The sequence below is a fragment of the Anneissia japonica genome, unplaced genomic scaffold (genome assembly GCF_011630105.1).
Source record: "Anneissia japonica isolate Jap-2015-1 unplaced genomic scaffold, ASM1163010v1 scaffold1065_len1792383_cov172, whole genome shotgun sequence".
NCBI classification, from domain to species: Eukaryota; Metazoa; Echinodermata; class Crinoidea; order Comatulida; family Comatulidae; genus Anneissia; species Anneissia japonica.
Genome location: NW_022684135.1, coordinates 907,112 through 925,844, shown reverse-complemented (window position 1 = coordinate 925,844; position 18,733 = coordinate 907,112). Strand labels below are relative to the sequence as shown.

Here is an 18,733-nt window from a genome sequence, read left to right as displayed (position 1 = left end):
CGTCGTAGCACAAATTGAAAGCTCACTATTAGTAATGAGCAATCCCACTTCGAAGAAACAGCTTAAAGATTTTCACACTTTGACCTCCAAAAAATCTTTCTTCAAGTATCCATCAACATTTTTTATCTAATTCTTATTTATCAAGGACCTAGCCGTAAATTCTTCAAGTGGTCTAAAGGGGTGCAGCTTCGTGGCAACTTGGACTTCATTGAAAGTTGGATACAAGATCAGGGTTTGGAGGAAATTTCTCATTTTCTAGGCCTAATTTCAACGGCAGCTGATCTACTGGCTACTCCTAAAATTCAGTTGATGCAGGTAGGTTGCTTGATTTTGCCTCCATTTTTATCTTAAGTAGAATTCTTCTTCATGTGTGCTTCCTCGCCAGGGGTCTCAAGTCTCCCATAATTTGCAGGAGTCTGAAATTGGGATGGCTTCCCGTACTCCCCAGAATTCATAATATTTGCAGGTTTTGGCTGCTTTATTGATCAATTGTCTCACAAAAGTCCCAATGGGTATCACTATATGCAGCAAAATGGCTTTGATTTAAGAAAGCTCATTTACCCAGATCTCCAGATCTAGCTCCCAGAAGTGACATCTTGCAGCTTGGAACCCCTGACTTACACATGTTTAGTTTGGCCGTACATCCAAACTGATATGTGTCAGTGTAAATGAGACATGCACGTAGGCCAGATGTTTGTGTCAAAATCGCAGGTCAAGGTTGAATGGGACTTTGTCTTCTTGCAGGCGACTTGGAGTTCATTGCGATGTGACTTCCCTCTCTTAAATGATGCCCAGTTGCAGATGATCCTCAGTGAATACCAACTTGGATCAGGTAAGCCCAGACCCAGAGGATGGTTCCCGCCACCAGAAGATGTTGAAAAAGCACTCAAAGCAGGTGGGTTATATATACTGAATTAAGTAAGATTAGAAATGTCAGAAAGATTAATACATCTATCAAAATTTGTTATAAGTGATGGTATACAATGTTGTTTTATATTCATTGTAGCATGACAGGATACATGCCATACTCACCTATGGGATATTTCAAATTTTTTTGTGAATTAGGCAAGAATTTTTTTATACCATTCTTTGCAAACTTATTGTTTTAAAGATTGTCAGAGGAAGGTGAAAAAAAAAATGAAATTTGTTTTCTCATTTAGCAAATGATTTTGCCTAAACCATCTAGGGGAAGGAGAATTGAAAATATCAGTTTATTAATGAACAGTGTAGTAACGAGTTTGATAAATGCTTTAGATTTATATAATTAAGAAAGAAATATATATGTATATATCATATTTTTGTAGATTCCAGGGAGTGGAGGACAAAATAAAAATAGATATATATTATTTAATTTTTTTCTGAAATTTCCATTTTTTTCGTGGCGGCAGGTGAGATAATTGGCCAAAAAACAAAATTTTATCTTTATTTAAAATCACCATCATTGGCGGTCGGCTTTGTTAAACAAGGTTTAACAAAGTCTCATCTTACATTATTTTTATGTATTGAATATTTTTATCACAGGATAAGGATATAATTCTTAATATGTATAATCTGTATGTATAAAGACAATAAATGTCTTCATTTATGTTTTGCCTCGAATTACCTTGAACAAAATTAGTAATGAGTCATTGAATACGATTTCATTCCACGAGTTAATACAGTATCAGTGCTGGCCTATCCATCTTCATTTAATGATTGACCTAGTAATACATAATAGAACCAGATGGGTGATATGATTAAAAAAAATAACTAGAATAATCATTAGTCTGTATTTAGTCTGGGCAGGTGTTAATGATGTCAGGTGGACTTAAGCAGTAACATGAATTTATCTGAAAACAATTCATAGGCTCCGCTGTATTCATTCTATTAATCTTCTCAAAGGAGGGATCAGTGCATTGTGTTATGTTTGGCTATCCCTAGAGGGGGTACATCAGCATTCTGATAATACAATATCACTTTCTATATATAGTTTGTGTTTGATTTAATTAGCTAGTAAATATTTATAAAATTAACAGTCCATTATTTTAACTAAACCACTCTAGCAGTTAAGACATGTCTAGGGCTACCACATTTTCTAGTATTTCTAATTAATAGTGATTAAAGGAAAAGAACAGATCTGTTGTATATCGTGTTATTACCATGGAAACCAATTCATCATAAATTCAAAAAATTACTCTTGCATTGGTCTATTTATGTCATTAAATGAAAGATTTAGTTTATTGGACCACCAGCTCATCAGGTGTAATTTATTTTCATAACAAAGTTGCTTTCCAATTTTCTATTAAAATACCCTTGTATTATTAGTGACCTAAATTGACTATCTTCTTTTCAACATAAACAAATGAGTTGCAGTGTATGGATTAATAATATTTTGTAGATCCAAATTGTGATCTATCAGCTGTCTGCTGAATGAAGCTTTTTGTTGTAATTAATTGTATGAAGCAGTGAACTATTTACGTAAACAATCATTGCTGACGAACTGCTTTTTTTTCCGGAATAATCAGGGCAGTTGAATCCTTTGTATAAAGTTATTAACCTCTTCAATGAGCAGACACCTAAGTAGGCTATTGCATTTGTGTTTATAGTATACTGCACCCTGCGCAGATATGCTCTATGCTGTGGAAATGAAATTTTTATGTAAATTGGAATGCGTTAAGGTTCACTTCAGTTCATTTCATGTGACAGGAACACCAAGCACAGTGTGTTGACAGATGACCAATGTAGCACCCTGTCTGATAAGAGTTTATAATTTAATCCTATCAGAAGCATATGTTTTTTAATGACATTATTAGTGGCGGGAAAATTTGTGTTCATTGTCTGAGGAAAGCCTTTTTATACCTTATTTTTGCGAACTTGATGCTCATTGATATTAATTTTTTGAAGGTTTTTTTTAATACAAACTTTATTTTCGAGCTGTAGCCTACCCGTTGCTTTAAAAAAAAATCTGGAAATTTCAGGAAAAATTTTAAAAATATATATATATACATACACATCTTTAATATAAATTAAAGATGTGTTTGCTAAATTATAAGAATCACATAAATTATCAACTTTCAACAAGTGACAGAACAAGAAGAAACTTTTTCAAATAACCTACTGGTAGTTTACCACAAAAAAAGGAACAGAAATTGAAGTTTATATATATGCTGCTGTGGGTCCCTAGGGCCAACTAGAATTTATAATTTGAAATTGGACAAAAAAGGAAAATTTAATCTTTTTATTGTAAAAACTTAAATAGTTTTCGCATTTCAATATTTCAAGTAAAAACTAAAAACTTATTGAATTATGTAAAAAGTAAGAAATTCAAATTAATTTCCATGAAGAGAAAAACTTACTGTAGCTGAAAGTAGGCATACAGTAATGCATTAATGCCTGAATGTATTTCTAAAAATGTTTTAGCTAAAACTAATAAAGAACCATCAATTTGGACATAACAATTCGTTGCTAAAAGGACACTTTACCATGAAAGAGCTTTGAAATGAGATGTTCGAAGCTCTCTTGTAGACCAAACCAAGTTTACAACTTTAATGGTATATAAAGAATTTACCCATGGGCTAGGCCCTGTCTCTTATACACATCTAGATGTGTATAAGAGACAGTATATATACACTGTAAACAAGAAAAAAAAAGCAAAACTTAACTACAAAGTTGTAAAATAAAATTAAAAGGAAAGATCATTACAAAAAGAAAAGTGGTGCAGGGAAAAAAAATTAAATTGTTGATATCATTTTATTTTCAGTTGAAATACATGCAGGTTTTGACAATCATCCACCTTTATTACTGCCCTCTGGAGGGTTTGTGCTTCAGTTGAGGAAACAAGTCACAAATGCAGCATTCTACAGAGAACTCCAAGCTTTGAGCAGTGCACTACCTTGCATTACCATAGAAACAGGTAGGCCTGCTCATACAAGATTTACTGGTTGACTATTAGGGAACGGCCTTTAGATTTTCTTGTCAACTATGTGGATTACGACATCATGACAACATTTTGGAGCTTGGTGCATGTGTCACGTCTTATCTCTCGTCCACTGACTGAATCGAGAACGCTATGTTTTGATTAGCAGTAATCAAGCTTATTTGGCACAGTAACACAGATTTTTGTGGCAGAATTGAATTTCCCACTTTTTTGAGTTGTGTCCCAGTTTTTTTTTGTTTTTGCTTTTGTTCAAAATGTTTGAATGATAAGGAAAGTAATGTTAAACAATATAAAATCCACATCACACACTGATTCTCTGCTGTGAAATTATCCAAGTTAATGTACAGTATGCAACTGAGGCATACCAAATACAAGACAAGTTAACCTTAGGGGCCCATTCCTGATTATCAGTATCTGTCTTCAGTATGATTTAACATTAAGCCAGGTGATGTTTTACTTATATAGAGGAACATTTAATGTAATTCATGTACTTTACATGATGATAAAATGAATTTGCTCGATGGTTATTTTACACAGGAAATCCTGAACTACAAAGCCCACCCTCAGTATCCAAAGAAGAGGAAGAAATAAACAAGACATTAAGTCGCAAACAATCTTCACAACTCAAACGACAAGATAAATTAGATGCACAGCAAACAAATAATGGCACAGACGAGACAGGTGGTGACCAATCAGAGACCGGTGGTGTAGACGCCGACGGTAACTCGCAGCCTACAGAGAATAACCCCCATCAGAGTTTTGACAAACAAGCAAAAGATTCGCAATCAACAAAACATTTTATTAAGAGACAGGATATGCGTAATGGGAACGTGCAGACTAACGGTAGCTTAACTTCGCATATACGTAGAATGGAAGAATCCCACAAGAAGACTGCTGCTCAAAAGGTACGAAGCGAAGCAACAGAGACTAAAAGATCACCGAGCTACCGCAGTGCAATGGCGCAGAGAGACAGCGGAGATGGTGAGTCTAGTACAGCAAGTGATTCGTCAAACCTTGATCCGTTGCTTCATACGCCTATGGTTGCTGTAACGCCACCAAATTGGGATAAATCCATACCGTTATTGGAGGGCAAACCAGGTGTAATTCCTCCTCCTCCTGGTTGGACGTCAAACAAGGAGGAGAAAAGGAACAGCATCAGTGACGTGACCAATAACAATACGGTGATGGAAGGGTCAATAGAAGGGTCACTCGAAAATATCAGCATGGATAGTACCTCCTTATCTGGTAACTTACATAATTTATTAATTTTATGTCAAATATTCTAATAAGTTATGGTAATATAAATTACAAACATGTTTACCCATGGAGATTACTATTGCAGCCGTCCTTGGTTATTGCTGTAAAGGTTATCATAATTCCCAGCAAACTACCAAATTAATAGGAAATTGAACTTGAAAATTTTGCCTTAAGTGTTTGCTAATGCTCCAAAAGATAATGGCCGCAAACATTTAGATTTTCAACAAATGTTAGACCTAAGCCCCAGCACACCTATGGCCTGTTTGGATATACACGAGAGTCTTTAACCCGCGAACTATGCTACACTTTTAAGGCTAGCTAAGTTTTAAGAAGGATCACTTAAATTTCAAAGTGTACAATGCTAGGAGAATGCTAGGATAAGTAAATATACACTTTTCTGAACAATCGCATTGACTTTCCTTGCCATATATTATGTCTCACGTTAACAGTGAAGGGGCTGTTTTCACAATGGTCGCACTGTAATGTTTTCTATGGTATATCCCAGTTATGTCGCGTGATTAGCTGTAAACAAGTATCACAGAATTGGTCTGTTGTGTATGAGTACCCATAATTATATAAAAAATATTGAATATTTATTAATATAAATGTTTAATCTCATATATAATGGAAACCCTCTCTGATTGACAAAAGAGTGATTACAAGTTGGACCCATCTTCTTCTATACTTTCATCTATTTTAAAGATTATCTTTTATTTTCATTTCATTTGGCATTCAACAATAAAAATTCAGTTATAAAAAAAAATATATAACTACTGTATATAAAAATACAGTTAAGAAAAATGTCATTATTAAAAGTATTTAAAACTACAATTCAGCAATGCAAGAATAGTCATTATAGGAAAAATACATAATTTAAAAAACGTTATCTGTAAAATATTTATCTATTAAAATTTATTGAGTTATCTTGAACATTATATACCACAGGTGTATAAATAGATATTAAAGCAGATATAAATGCCAGGATAACCCGCAAAAGTACAGAAGAACTTGTTTCCAACAGGGTCCTAAAAATATCACATAGAGACAAGAAGGGAAACTGAGAAGTTGTATATACCGTAATGCACAAGATGAAACAAAGAAAAAAAAAATTGACTATTCTCGCAAAGATTCATTATTTTTGATTTATTGTAGATTCTGAGGTGAAAGGCTTGCAGCCGTCAGTGGGTTCGGCAAACAATGCTGAGAGTGGATGTGATCCCGATGATGTATTTTTAGTGGATCTTGAGAAGATCAGTGGAGGAGTTGGCCTGGGGTTAATTGATGGCATGGTAAGTTGCTCCTCAGTTTATGTATATCAATACTATACATCCTGCATATTGTTATTTTTATCATTTTTGTTATCATTTATTATTTTTAATGTTGTTGGTGTCATTGTAATTAAGCTCATTCCTTAAAATGTACCTTTACGCTAAACCCTGCCGGCTGGATACTGTAAAAACTCAAATTGAAGCCCTGGGCTTCTTTTTTTGTGAACTTTTGATGGGCTTCTTTCCAAGGCTACTTTTGTAAAGTAGATGAGGACACAATATAAATGCTGTAATTTTTGGGAATTACTACCATAAAACAATAAATAGGTTCACTGTATCATTTTTATCCTATTTGTGTTAATACAATGATAATTTCTAAATTTAGTTAATTTTGTTCAATTTTTCAGTTCACCCCACTACGAGCCCCAGGGATCTATGTAAGAACTTTATTGCCAAGTGGCCCAGCAGCTCTAGATGGCCGTCTGAGGATGGGTGACCGTATACTTGCTGTGAATGGAGCTAGTTTGGTTGGAGCTGACTATCAAAGGTTTAAAAACTCATTTGTTCATTTCATTTTCTTTTTTCACAATTTGTAAATGATTAACCATGTTTAATTGTAGTAATCGATATACCCTTATACAATCTGAGACAACTTTTTAAATAGTACCGTACTGTATTTCATTTTTCGTAATTTCGTGTGGTTTAGCTGTTTAATTTAGTTTAGCTTTAGTTTTCAGTTATAGTTCTGTCTTTCCAATAAAGTTTCCATAAGTCTCATGTAATTTTTTAGTTTCTATCATTAAATTATCCAGTTGGTTGAGATCACTGTTAAAAAAATTTTCAAAATGCTGAACCTGATTTTTTCTGGGTGCTTCAACAAATTAATATACCACTAAAATGGCTTAAAATTTAAAATCATGTAAAAGAAATCAGGACTACAACCATAATAAAAGGAGCTAGAGTATTTAAGCATTATGTAATAAATATTATTAATATTATTATTATTGTAATATTAAGCTTGGTTTTGCATACTAGTCATCTCCGACAGCTCAAGGTTAAGCCCGGCATCCAAACTAGCTGGATTAGCCTGGCGGGAGAATTTGCATATTAATAAACCGTAACCAGGAAACAATTACAGTAGTTTAGAAACATTGTGCACGACAGTAGTCTCGTTCACAGCACACGCGATTAAAGCCCGGCTTAGAAAAGTGGCACACTAGGTCTAGTTAGAGAAACACAGCCCGGCTTTAGATTTAGAACTAAGTCACCTAGTTTAGACTGGCAGGTGGATAAACCTGATGAGTTAAGCTGGGTATATCCACCTAGTCTGAACATAGCCTATATATTAAAAGTTTCTTGAAACATGTCTAAAAGTATTACAGTACTATTTTTACCAATTTTATCTACAGTATATATTTACATCTTAATTTTTACAGTGCAATGCAGTTAATTCGGAGTTCAGGGGTCAAGCTAAGGTTCCTCATTGCCCGTTCTGACACTTCCGTTGCTATGAAAATTTCAAATTCGAGCTGTTAGACCTGCAGAGCCAAAGAATGAATGAAACAATTTTGTGTCAAAGGTTAACCAAATTAACCATGAATGTTTACTCAAGTGTTTCAGATAAGTATTATTAGAATCTCAAAATGTCTCTGTCTCTTTTCGGAGTTACTGTCAATTAGTGGATCCTCTGATTATTAGGAGAAACATTATTAATCGGATATGATGCATAGAACATGTGTAACTATAGAACATTTTTGTATTTGACAACACTAGCTTTTGAAACTACTGTAACAGGAGTATAAAGTGGACGCTCAAATTTTGAATAGGATTTTAATTAACAGGTGCTATATATTGGTACACTTCTTTGACTTGGTTATAACTGGTATGCAACCAGCTACAGTACCATAAGATGGTAAGCTATTGGATGGTATTGCTACCAGATGGTAAACTACCAGATCATAAGTTACCAGTGGCGACTAGTTGTAAACATACAGTAGAAGGTAAGCTTCCATACGATAATAAGCTACCAGTAAATGGTAAGCTAACAGCTGTATTAAGTTACCTGGATACCACTAAAATGGTATAAGCTACTAGTGAACGATATGTTACAGTACCAACAAAATAGTCTACCAAATGATGGTAAACTACCATATTTGGCAAGTTAGTAGTAGTATTAAGTTACCAGATAGTGGTATGAAATTTATACAGAGAGAGAGAGAATGCTATATATCAAATAAGTTTTTAAAATATCTGAATTTTATAACTGGTAACGTTAATTGCATAAATAAGTTGCCATTTTAAAGAACTTAAAATTTCTAACAAAATTCCAATTTAATGACAGGGAATTGCAGACATACCAACATTCCAGTCACGGTAGAAAAAATTAACATTAAAAATTAAATTTTTCATTGAATTTTAAAATGCCTGTCTTTTAAATGGGTCGCTTTGTTTTATTCTTCATTGTACACCTCCATGACCTTAAAGCATAGACACCACTAACACGATATTTGGTACCACAGGGTGTTGCTGAGGCTGCTAAGGACGACTATACTCGTCAAAAACCCGGGTAACATTCTAGCGTTTATTACTTTGTATACATCGTATACAAACTTAGTGGCTGGTACTGTAGTTCAGGAAAGACACGTACGTATGTATGTTTGTCGTGTTATGTTGCCGGCAGTACACTCGATTGCACGAGTCTAGGGAGGGGGGGGTGTCATTTGAACAATGTGTTAATGAAATTACCTCGCATACATCTCAGTTTTTGAAGGTAAATTAAAATTGCAATAGAAATAACTTCAAATATGTGTGCTAATCCTGAATTAGATTTACATTATAATATGAAATACTACGAAAGTAAAAAAGAGAAAATGTAATTTCTGGTGGTTAAGTTCAGGCTCCATTTTTTGGAGCAGAAATGCATAGTTTAAGATTTTAACCATTTTAAATTTAAAACACATTAACACAAAAAAAAAACAGATAGAGATTTCTTTGTATTGTGTGCCCAAAAAATACAAATAATTAAATGATAAATATATTAATCAGCCAATCTTTTATAAGAGAATAATCACAATCATAATTATTATCATCCTCCTCAGCCTCAAAATTGTTATGATCATTATACCTGCTCATGACTTCATTATAGTCAAGGCTGGAGATGTATGCGACCTGTGGTCGGAGGCAACATGAATGTCCGGAGGCATTTTTAGGGGGAAAAATTCAAAAAAATAACTGTTGGGCTATAATATAGTGTACAGATATCATTTAGGTCTGGAGGCATTTTATCAAGATAATTTACATGGTCGGAGGCACAAATATTTTTTTTGAGGCCTGATTATGATCATTTGCTGTCATCATCATCATTACCAACATGGAAATCATCATCCTAGAAATTGTCGTGCTCATTAGCATTATCATCACCATTGTTGTAGTCTGAAGTACTACTGTACTGTAAATGACAACACAACAAACGAAGTGCTTTCTTTTCTATTTAATCTCAAAGTGTATAGCATTGTTGATTTTTGTAAATTTTATAATTTATATTTTACAAAAGGTACTGGTAATGGATGAAAGAGTGTTCATCGTTTTACCTTCTATGATTTTTATAGTTTTAAATTGTTTTAAAATATTTTTGCTAAAGTATTATACTGTATTGTCTTTCATTTTATATGTTGTGCATTAAAATCTCAGCCAAGCTAGCACATCAATTTGTTTCAAAATTATTCGTTATCAAAATACAATGTATACACATACGTTCATTGTACTGTATTGAATTATTTCCGAAGATTTGTACTGGGGATAGTGGTATACATTGCTGAATGTAAGGGAATGAGCTGTTAGCCTATCGTATGTACTATAGCCTCCCCATTGTGTGGTAGGGTGCCAGTCCATTTCCATGTCCCTTTAACCTCCCCAGTATATGTCAACCAGGTACCTATTTGTACAATAGGGTAAAGTGCTTTTGCCCACAGACACCAGGGAAATGCACAGCAAAGGTTCGAACCTCAAAGCTCAGACACCGAAAAGCAACCACTACTACACTAGCCTGACACTAGGCAAATGTATTTCCTTCTCACCACCAAATGGTACCTGTCATTTCAACAGTAGTATAACTGGTTGCGTAAACAGCATCATCTCACAAACTTTCACCTACTAATGTCTGCCTTGTACGCATTTGTACCCGATTCAAGTTGGTAGGAAGAACGTTCAATAGACTAACAGCTCAAACATTTAGAGGTATAACCGGCCAATGGGAAGGCTGCTTTTTGTCACATGCTCGATCAAACTGTAGTTGAAGTGCTGTTTCCATCCCATGAATCATAGCAGCATGTTCACCATAAAGTTCCTATAAATTAAAAATATTAATGAAGGGTTCAATTAATATTTGAATCGGTGAATAAATAATAAGGTGTTATTCCCTGAGCAATATTGCAAGCATTAGAATTGTTGCATATACTCAGAAACTTGAGAATAAAAAGCAAAAGTAATACACTAAGCCACATACTTAAAATAAAATATAATTGGTTTATTAAAAACAATATTAATAATCAAGAGTAAATATTTTCGACTTTTTGTCATTTGAAAACTTCATAAACCACCAACCTGCATTTCCTTCAACCGTCGCTGCCCTGGACGTTCTGTTGGTGGCGCTGTACTTCTCTTTAATTTTCTTCCTGAATGAGCTGCAAAAAGTGAGAACACCATACAATATTCACATGAATATTCATACATGCTTTATCATCCATGCATTCATAATCTTCATTATTTTTATTACTTGAATTTAATCGTTCATTGTTTCGCAAACATACTTTTTTATAGATCGCCAGAGGAGGGTGGAAAAGAAATGAAAATAAAATTCTGTCATCTTATTTAGCAAATAGTTTTGGAGGAGAAAATAAAAATAAAGTTTTATTGTTAAATGTAAACAGTGTAGTAATGGGATGGATAAATGCTTTAAATTTATACAATTAGTAATAAGTAATATATATATCATATTTTTTAAAATTTCAAGGCAGCAGTAGGCTTAATAAAAATAAAGGAACATTTTTTTTTGGCAGCGAGTGCTATAAATAAAATAAGTCTTGCCTTATTAATAATATTAGCTAGTCTAAATTGTGGCAGTTCATTGTAATACTGTACTTTACTACAGTGGTTGTGAATAATGTTTTTCTTATTACCAGAATTATCTTCTAAATCCTTAGTCTCCTGAGATTTTCCTGTAAAAAAACAATCAAAATATTCATATTGTATTATGATTTAATAACATTTTAAAAATTTGACCCCTAAAAAAAAATTTTGGAAAATACGATAATGTTATTTATGTGTTATCAGTATAATAAAATATAATTGTAATATAAAATGTACTAAAATAATTTTTTTTAAGGATAGTAAATCAAAAAAGGTAATGTATAAATCTCACGTCTTTCTTCTTTAAATTTTGCTGAAACAGCAAAGAAATTACGTAATTCATCGCTGATCTCCATCTCAAAACTATCATCAGATTGGCTCTCATCAATGTCAGAGTTCATAGTATTGGGATCATCAATCACATGACCTTCAGACTGCTGCGAATGTGAATGCATTGGATGTGATGGGTTTCTATAGCAACCATTAATCTCTGTCTCTTATACACATCTAGATGTGTATAAGAGACAGGTTATGATCTATGGTCTGACAGAAGATGGTGGAAAGGGTAAATCATGTGTCATCTTAAGTATTATTGTACAAAAGTCATTAAAAAAAAAATACAACACCACACGCTTCCTGATAACCGAATCCCATGTGAATGCTTTATAAGTAAACATTATAAACAGTAAGGAGGCATAGGGCATAGGCACACGCTCCTGCTGGGAGCCTAATTTTAAAAATATTCTGATCAAATATGTAAATTTTTTAAAGTTACTTACAGTTTAGCTTTCCCTGAATTGCTATTGCCAGCTGGTGTATAACAATATTGTCTAGCTGATGGAGCCTTATCATAATTTTTCATTATCGTCATTATCAAAATAAAGATCCCAGAATCAACAAAATTTGCAATTTGGAATGTTATTCTGTGTTCCAATAAACATGAGATACACAAATTATGAAAAAATGTAAAATATATTTAAAAAAATGACGACTATAGTCCTACATGAATTTGCCAGATATGATGAAAATGTAAAAATAATTTCCGTAAGGGTGCTTAAAATATTTTTGGCACTTATTGAGGGGCGCTTATTCAAACGGGCCGCTTATTCGAACGGGGCGCTAATGAAAACAGTGGAAATTGATGAGGCGTTTATGCAAATAGATGAAAATTCAAGAGGCGCTTTTTTAATGAATGACCAATTCAATTTCTGGCCATCTAGAGGTGCCATAGTCACAAATGTTCTTACCTCAGCCCCAACCATGGTGGGGCTGAGGTGGTCGATCCTCCATCTGTGAAAGTACTTCCACTGCCCCCACCCCCATCCCTCTAATTTGAATTTCTGGATCCACCACTGCATTACACACATAGAGGCCAGATCTGGGCATTTTCAGCAATAATTTCAGGTTTGCTTTAACCTAGGCAACAGAGTTATGACTCAAATTATGTAACATATTAATATATTACTAATTAATGTAGATATGGTTTGTACTTTGCACCTTGCACCAAGGCGAGGCCTATCACGAATCACATGCATCGCATTTGTCACTTGCAATCGTCTCGTTCAACTGTCGTTTGTTATCAAGGAATATAGCCTACTAGGAATCGAACTCAACTTAATGGCAGGCCTTCCAGATCGGACAACTTCTCTGTAAAATAGATTTAGTAAATATTTTTATATTCTATTTATATTCTGTCTTTTTCGCGGCATCATGGCTGGTCTCCGACAATTTAGACTTCTTTTTTGGAAGAACTGGATATTACAAAAAAGGAAACCTGTTGTGACGTTATTTGAAATCGGATTGCCTGTTGTATTCTCAGCCGTTCTACTTATCCTAAGGGGTTATGTAGAACCGAAAAACTATACAGAGCCTGCTATTTATGGCGACTTTAGTGTTGGAAATCTACCATGGAATCTTACTCCTCCTGTACACAGAATCTTGCCGCCATATTACTGGGATGTTTTCTATTCTCCAAACATATCTGTCGTTGATGATGTCATGGCGAATTTTAAAAACAACCTCGATAGAAGGGCAATTAGAGTAGATTCAAGTAAGTCAAATTTTTGGAAATTAAGAACAATTTAATTATCATAATCGTCATTATCATTGTCATAAGGGCAGACATTAACACAATCGTACGATAAATCACATTCCAAATTTCTTGTAAATTAATGAAACATGATAAAAACGCACATCCGATCAGGGAACTGTGAAATGTAATTTCACTATCTCCCGGCACACATGAAACTCACAGGGTTATTATAAGTTATAAGAATTAGGCCTTCAAGTGTATACCGTAAATGCTCGAATAAGCGCCGTGATGCTCATGTTTGTAGTCTTCAGTGGTGCGCTTATTCGAGAGCGGCGCTTATTAAAAAAAATATTGGCATGAGTGTTTTCCCATACTAATTCCGTAGTTCGGTAGGTCTATCACAATAAACAATTATATATTAAAAAATATTTATTCATTTTAACACCGTATACATTGTATTTTAAAACCCTGTTTCTCTGTATTTCATTACACACAGTGTAATATCCTTTCGATTAAGCGCCGCGGCGCTTATTCGAGAGCGAAGTTTAGTGTGGCGCTTATTCGAGCATTTACGGTACGATACAATTGTCAGTTTCTTTCACTGTAACGTGCGTATCATAGTCACTGTACTAACATTATGTTTAATTATCACTTGACATTGTACGGGAGATCACAGATCAAGTCTATGCCTCACATGGTGAGCAGCTATACTGATTGCTTATTCTTATACACTTTGCAGCAACTGGATTTAATAACGAAGAGGATTTGCTGGAAGCTGTTAGAAATGAAAACACGTCGTACTCCAGTGTTCTCGGCGCCGTGGTATTTAATAACGACTTTCCAGATCCATATAGTTTGCCTCTCAATGTTAACTACAGCATTCGTTTGAGTCCGAATCCACGCAATGTGCTCATTGACTCATTTTCTGAGAGTCAGCGATGGTACACGGCGTTCCTGTATCCTCTATATCAATCACCAGGCCCCAGAGAAAAAAACGAAACATACGGCGGTAGTCCAGGTTAGTAGGCCCATGTCTAAAATGTTGTCCACACCAAATTTTCCTTGACAAAAACTGTTCTATGTCAATATATAATCATGATGTGCCTATATATGGTCATGAAATTGATGTGATGTCATCATGACTATACTTAGGCATGTCACATGTTTGTCAAACAATATTTACCGTAATAGTTTGGTGAGGGTAAAACAAATAACATATAACTGATGAGGAACAATAAAATGAATACACAGTAAAAATAAATAATAATTTTTAGTGTTTCACAATAATATTCTTCTTTTTATGCCTGTATTTAATCCTTTAATTTTTATGTAGTTTTAAGTAAGTATTTATTTAAAATTGTAATCTCTCGCAATTCAGCATTTTCTTGATCTGTAAATTCATTCTTTACTGATGCATGCTTTTAATTCTGTAGATTTAGGTAGTTTTAATTAAGTAATGTTTCTATATGTTATATAAATTGTAATCTGAATTCACCAATTTTGCTGCTATTAGAGAAGTTTAATAAAATGAATTTTTAATTTTAATTTTCGAATAAATGCGCCGGGGCGTTTATTGCTGAGGAGGGTTTTTGCGGGGACATCTATTTGAGGGAGGTGTTTACTAGTACTACAACAACAATGAGGTCCAATGGTGGGTGGTAGGGGTGGGGGTGTTATTCGAAGGTGCGTTTATTCAAAGCGGGACGTTTATTCGAATACAGTAATAATCAATATGATAGTGGGCTTCAGAATTTATTTTTTTATTTGTAATAATTTGTAAAATCAATACTTTTTTTTTCAGGTTACCAATCTGAAGGATTTTTGCCTATTCAGCACGCTATCGACAAAGCTTTAATTCAATACCTTGGGTACTCACTTGAAAATATCACAACCAGGATGCAGAGATACCCCTATCAGTCTTATTTTGATGACCCGTTTGTAATCTTTATTCAAACTAATGTGCCCGATCTCATCATGATCAGCTTGGTATTTGTCGCCCTCAACATCGCAAAAAATGTCGCATACGAAAAAGAGAAGAGGCTTAAAGTAAGATTTTTGTTTGTAATACTGTAATCTACGAAAACCCATTAGTGCCACTAAAGTATATGTTCAGTAATCCGTAATTACGAATTACTAATATGGATTACTGAACATATACTTTAGTGGCACTAATGGGCTTTCGTATTAATCAGAATATTTTGGTTTAAGCTAAAACACAAATACAGCACCCGGTTTTCAAACACATCATTTAAAAAATAAAAAAAACTTGTACCGAATAATCTCAGTTTTGAAATAAGTAAAGGCCCAGTTGTTAACCCAAAACCGCTTTCCAAAGACGGACCGCGAGGCTCAAAATTGACCACGATATGATGAGACTTCGTTTAGAAAAACCGATAAAAGCAACCGTGAACCTCACATGCGCAATATAAGCTTTCCAATAAGATATTTAGTAAATAATTCATGATATAATATATCTAAACACTTATTTCTATATTATATCATTATATTATATATATATATATATTATATATTATATATATAATTGTATATATTATTATATCATTATAATATATATATTTATTATTATCATTATAATATATATAATTATATTATATCATTATAATATATATAATTATTATTATTATTTTTATCTTCTGCGAGATCCAACATGTCATTATTTCTAAGTTTTATTTGTGATTATATATTACAGGAGTCGATGAAGATGATGGGGTTAAGTAACTGGGTACACTGGCTGGCGTGGTTCATAAAGTACCTTATTTACCTGACTATCACAATATCAATCATGACACTGTTTTTTACGGTAACCGTGAAGAAAGTAAATGCAGGCGTCTTGAATAACACGGATCCGTCGGTGTTTTTTGTGTTTCTTCTTCTATACGCAATTGCCACTATCAACTTGTGTTTTCTCATTAGCGTATGTTTTTCAAAAGGTTAGTCGACCTGTTATCCAGTGCAAACTGCGTCGTATTTCAGTTGTAGGCCTACGACCGTCGGCCAACGAATCCAACTCCGCTGCCTGTGAACGATAAACGACGCGAAGTTGTCTGCCCATCGGTGGCAATAAAAATGGATCGTCTTAAAAAACGATCCCTTGCGCGCGTGTTGTGACGTTCTGTTCTTCATAGAATCGCGTCGCGACAACCGTCGGTGCAGTGACTTCGCATGGCGCCGTGCATTACCCATGCGATGACGCGCATGCTCCGTTCGTTGCCTATGATGTTTGCTAGTTTAACGCGCACGATGCAATACAACGTTGTAGAAGTTATACTGATCAATTGTTATTCTACTGCCTTAATTTTTCACCCCCAGCAAACAGTGCAGCAGTAGCAGCTGGTTTACTTTGGTTCCTTACATACCTACCTTTTTGGTTTGTTGTGATTCGATACCGCACACTGACAGCAGGTACTAAGGTGGGACTGTGCTTTCTTTCAAATACATGCATGGCAATGGGCGCTTTAGTCATTGGCCTTTACGAAGGAACCGGTAAGTATAAAGTAATATAAAGCCCTGTCCAGACTATCAAATTTTATTTGACAAAAACATACGACATGCCTAAACAAGGTAATGATGACATCATATCATAACCATATATAGGTACATCATTACTATATATGGACATACAACATTTTTTTGTCAAAAAAATTTGATAATTTGAACAGAGCTAAATATGTATTTAAGCAATCACACAATCTGTCCGTATCATACAATCGCTACAGGTCGCTAAAGCGTTCACTGCAATCATTGCACTGCGTAGCTGTCCCTGACGCAATCGGGGACGCTCCCTGATTAAACTGACCAATCAGCGTCACGAAAGGAGTCGGCGATAGCACGTAGCGATTTTTATGGAAACCAAACTTTACTGTACTTAGAGCTGAGATCATAAAAATGATTCCAAGCATACCGGTAAAATTGGTGACGAACGTTTTGTGGCTATAATATTTTTAAATAATGACCATAATCAAATGTATACGTATGGAAATCATTATTCTTGGCATATTTTGCGTATATAGATTGATGTGAATAGACATTAAACATTTTTGGAAGACAATTATTGTCGGCATGCTATTAGCGTGAAGATTTGTACAATTTGTAAGCCTAAATGTTGTTTTACTTCTTTTGAAGTACCTACTCTATTGTAATATTGTAGTTTTTTGGTTGGTCGGAGGTGACTTTCAATGAGATATGTATAAACACAGTTCTTTTGTACCAATATACCGCAAACTTTTATTCAGCATCAACTATTCTGCTGTACATATATACAATCGACTACTAACTCCAGGTTACTCAGATGTTAGAGTTGAACCCATTCAGTGGCGTCAGTTCTTAATCTCTTCTCTCTGGTGTCTGATCACTACTCTATCTGATTCAGTGAGGTGGGGTGTTTGCCTATTATACTCAAGGTAATGGGTGTTTCTCGATTAGGTCACCCCATAATTTTAGAGTTTCTGATTGGATCGTAGAGAAATTCTTTCTCTATGATTTAATAACCTGTTTACCAAAAAGTTGTTAATTCAGATATATTACAAACTTCAAGACGTAGGCTTAAAAATATCAATCATAGATTCATAGCGTGAAAAAGGTCAAGTCCAATTGACTAGGGTAAAGTTATAAATGACCAATTGTACGATAGATTATTTGTATACTCAGGTTGACTATTCAAGCTGTCAAATCAATTTAAGACATTTAACAGGTGAAGGGGTATCGATGATATTCAAATTCCAATGGTTATATAAGTTAATATTATTGAACCTTAATACTACATTACACTATCAGCTATCTCACATATTCCTATCAGATGAGTGACGTCAGTGTGCCATTGCTACATATCTTTATGTACTCTAACCTATCTGTAAACAGTATATTGTGACTGATAAAGATCTAATTGACTAAACTTGCATTTAAAAAAACCAAAACACGTGTAAGTACAGTAGAAAGGAAATGCGGTTCCTTATTCGAATAGTCCCATAATGGAGCGATTCCGTTATGGGAGTACATGGTGACAAACAGAGGTGGTCACTACGGCATCAAAGCACTAGACTCTATCCACACTACCAATGTAGGCCTATCTGACAAGAATGAGACATGCCCCCACATTTTGGCGATATATAGGCC

General features: G+C 34.4%; 3 protein-coding genes across 6 annotated transcripts in view; 2 read left to right on the top strand and 1 right to left on the bottom strand.

The window, feature by feature from the left end:
• Nucleotides 1–10,142, top strand: part of LOC117103898 (ras-associating and dilute domain-containing protein-like) — a 40,774-nt gene extending 30,632 nt beyond the window's left edge. For 3 of the 4 annotated variants that reach the window (XM_033244530.1, XM_033244546.1, XM_033244554.1), the window contains 7 exons: nt 146–315; nt 745–895; nt 3,740–3,892; nt 4,454–5,161; nt 6,326–6,462; nt 6,849–6,988; nt 7,878–10,142. In XM_033244530.1, the coding sequence (XP_033100421.1) occupies nt 146–315; nt 745–895; nt 3,740–3,892; nt 4,454–5,161; nt 6,326–6,462; nt 6,849–6,988; nt 7,878–7,977 (1,559 nt within the window). In that variant the 3' untranslated portion in view covers nt 7,978–10,142. The remainder of the gene's footprint in view (nt 1–145; nt 316–744; nt 896–3,739; nt 3,893–4,453; nt 5,162–6,325; nt 6,463–6,848; nt 6,989–7,877) is intronic. The other variant, XM_033244538.1, reaches the window with a different exon arrangement.
• On the bottom strand, nt 9,917–12,048 carry LOC117103930 (gem-associated protein 8-like). Its single transcript, XM_033244588.1, has 4 exons — nt 11,861–12,048; nt 11,619–11,657; nt 11,044–11,123; nt 9,917–10,786 (listed from the first exon to the last, which is right to left on the bottom strand). Exons 1-4 carry the CDS (start codon nt 12,021–12,023, stop codon nt 10,664–10,666), a joined length of 405 nt encoding a protein of 134 aa, XP_033100479.1. The 5' UTR covers nt 12,024–12,048; the 3' UTR covers nt 9,917–10,663.
• A 1,051-nt stretch (nt 12,049–13,099) lies between these two features.
• LOC117103593 (ATP-binding cassette sub-family A member 3-like) overlaps nt 13,100–18,733 on the top strand; it is a 17,777-nt gene continuing 12,143 nt past the window's right edge. Inside the window, exons 1-5 of the mRNA XM_033244176.1 lie at nt 13,100–13,618; nt 14,340–14,618; nt 15,402–15,646; nt 16,311–16,551; nt 16,931–17,104. Of these exons, the coding sequence (XP_033100067.1) occupies nt 13,279–13,618; nt 14,340–14,618; nt 15,402–15,646; nt 16,311–16,551; nt 16,931–17,104 (1,279 nt within the window). The 5' untranslated portion in view covers nt 13,100–13,278. The remainder of the gene's footprint in view (nt 13,619–14,339; nt 14,619–15,401; nt 15,647–16,310; nt 16,552–16,930; nt 17,105–18,733) is intronic.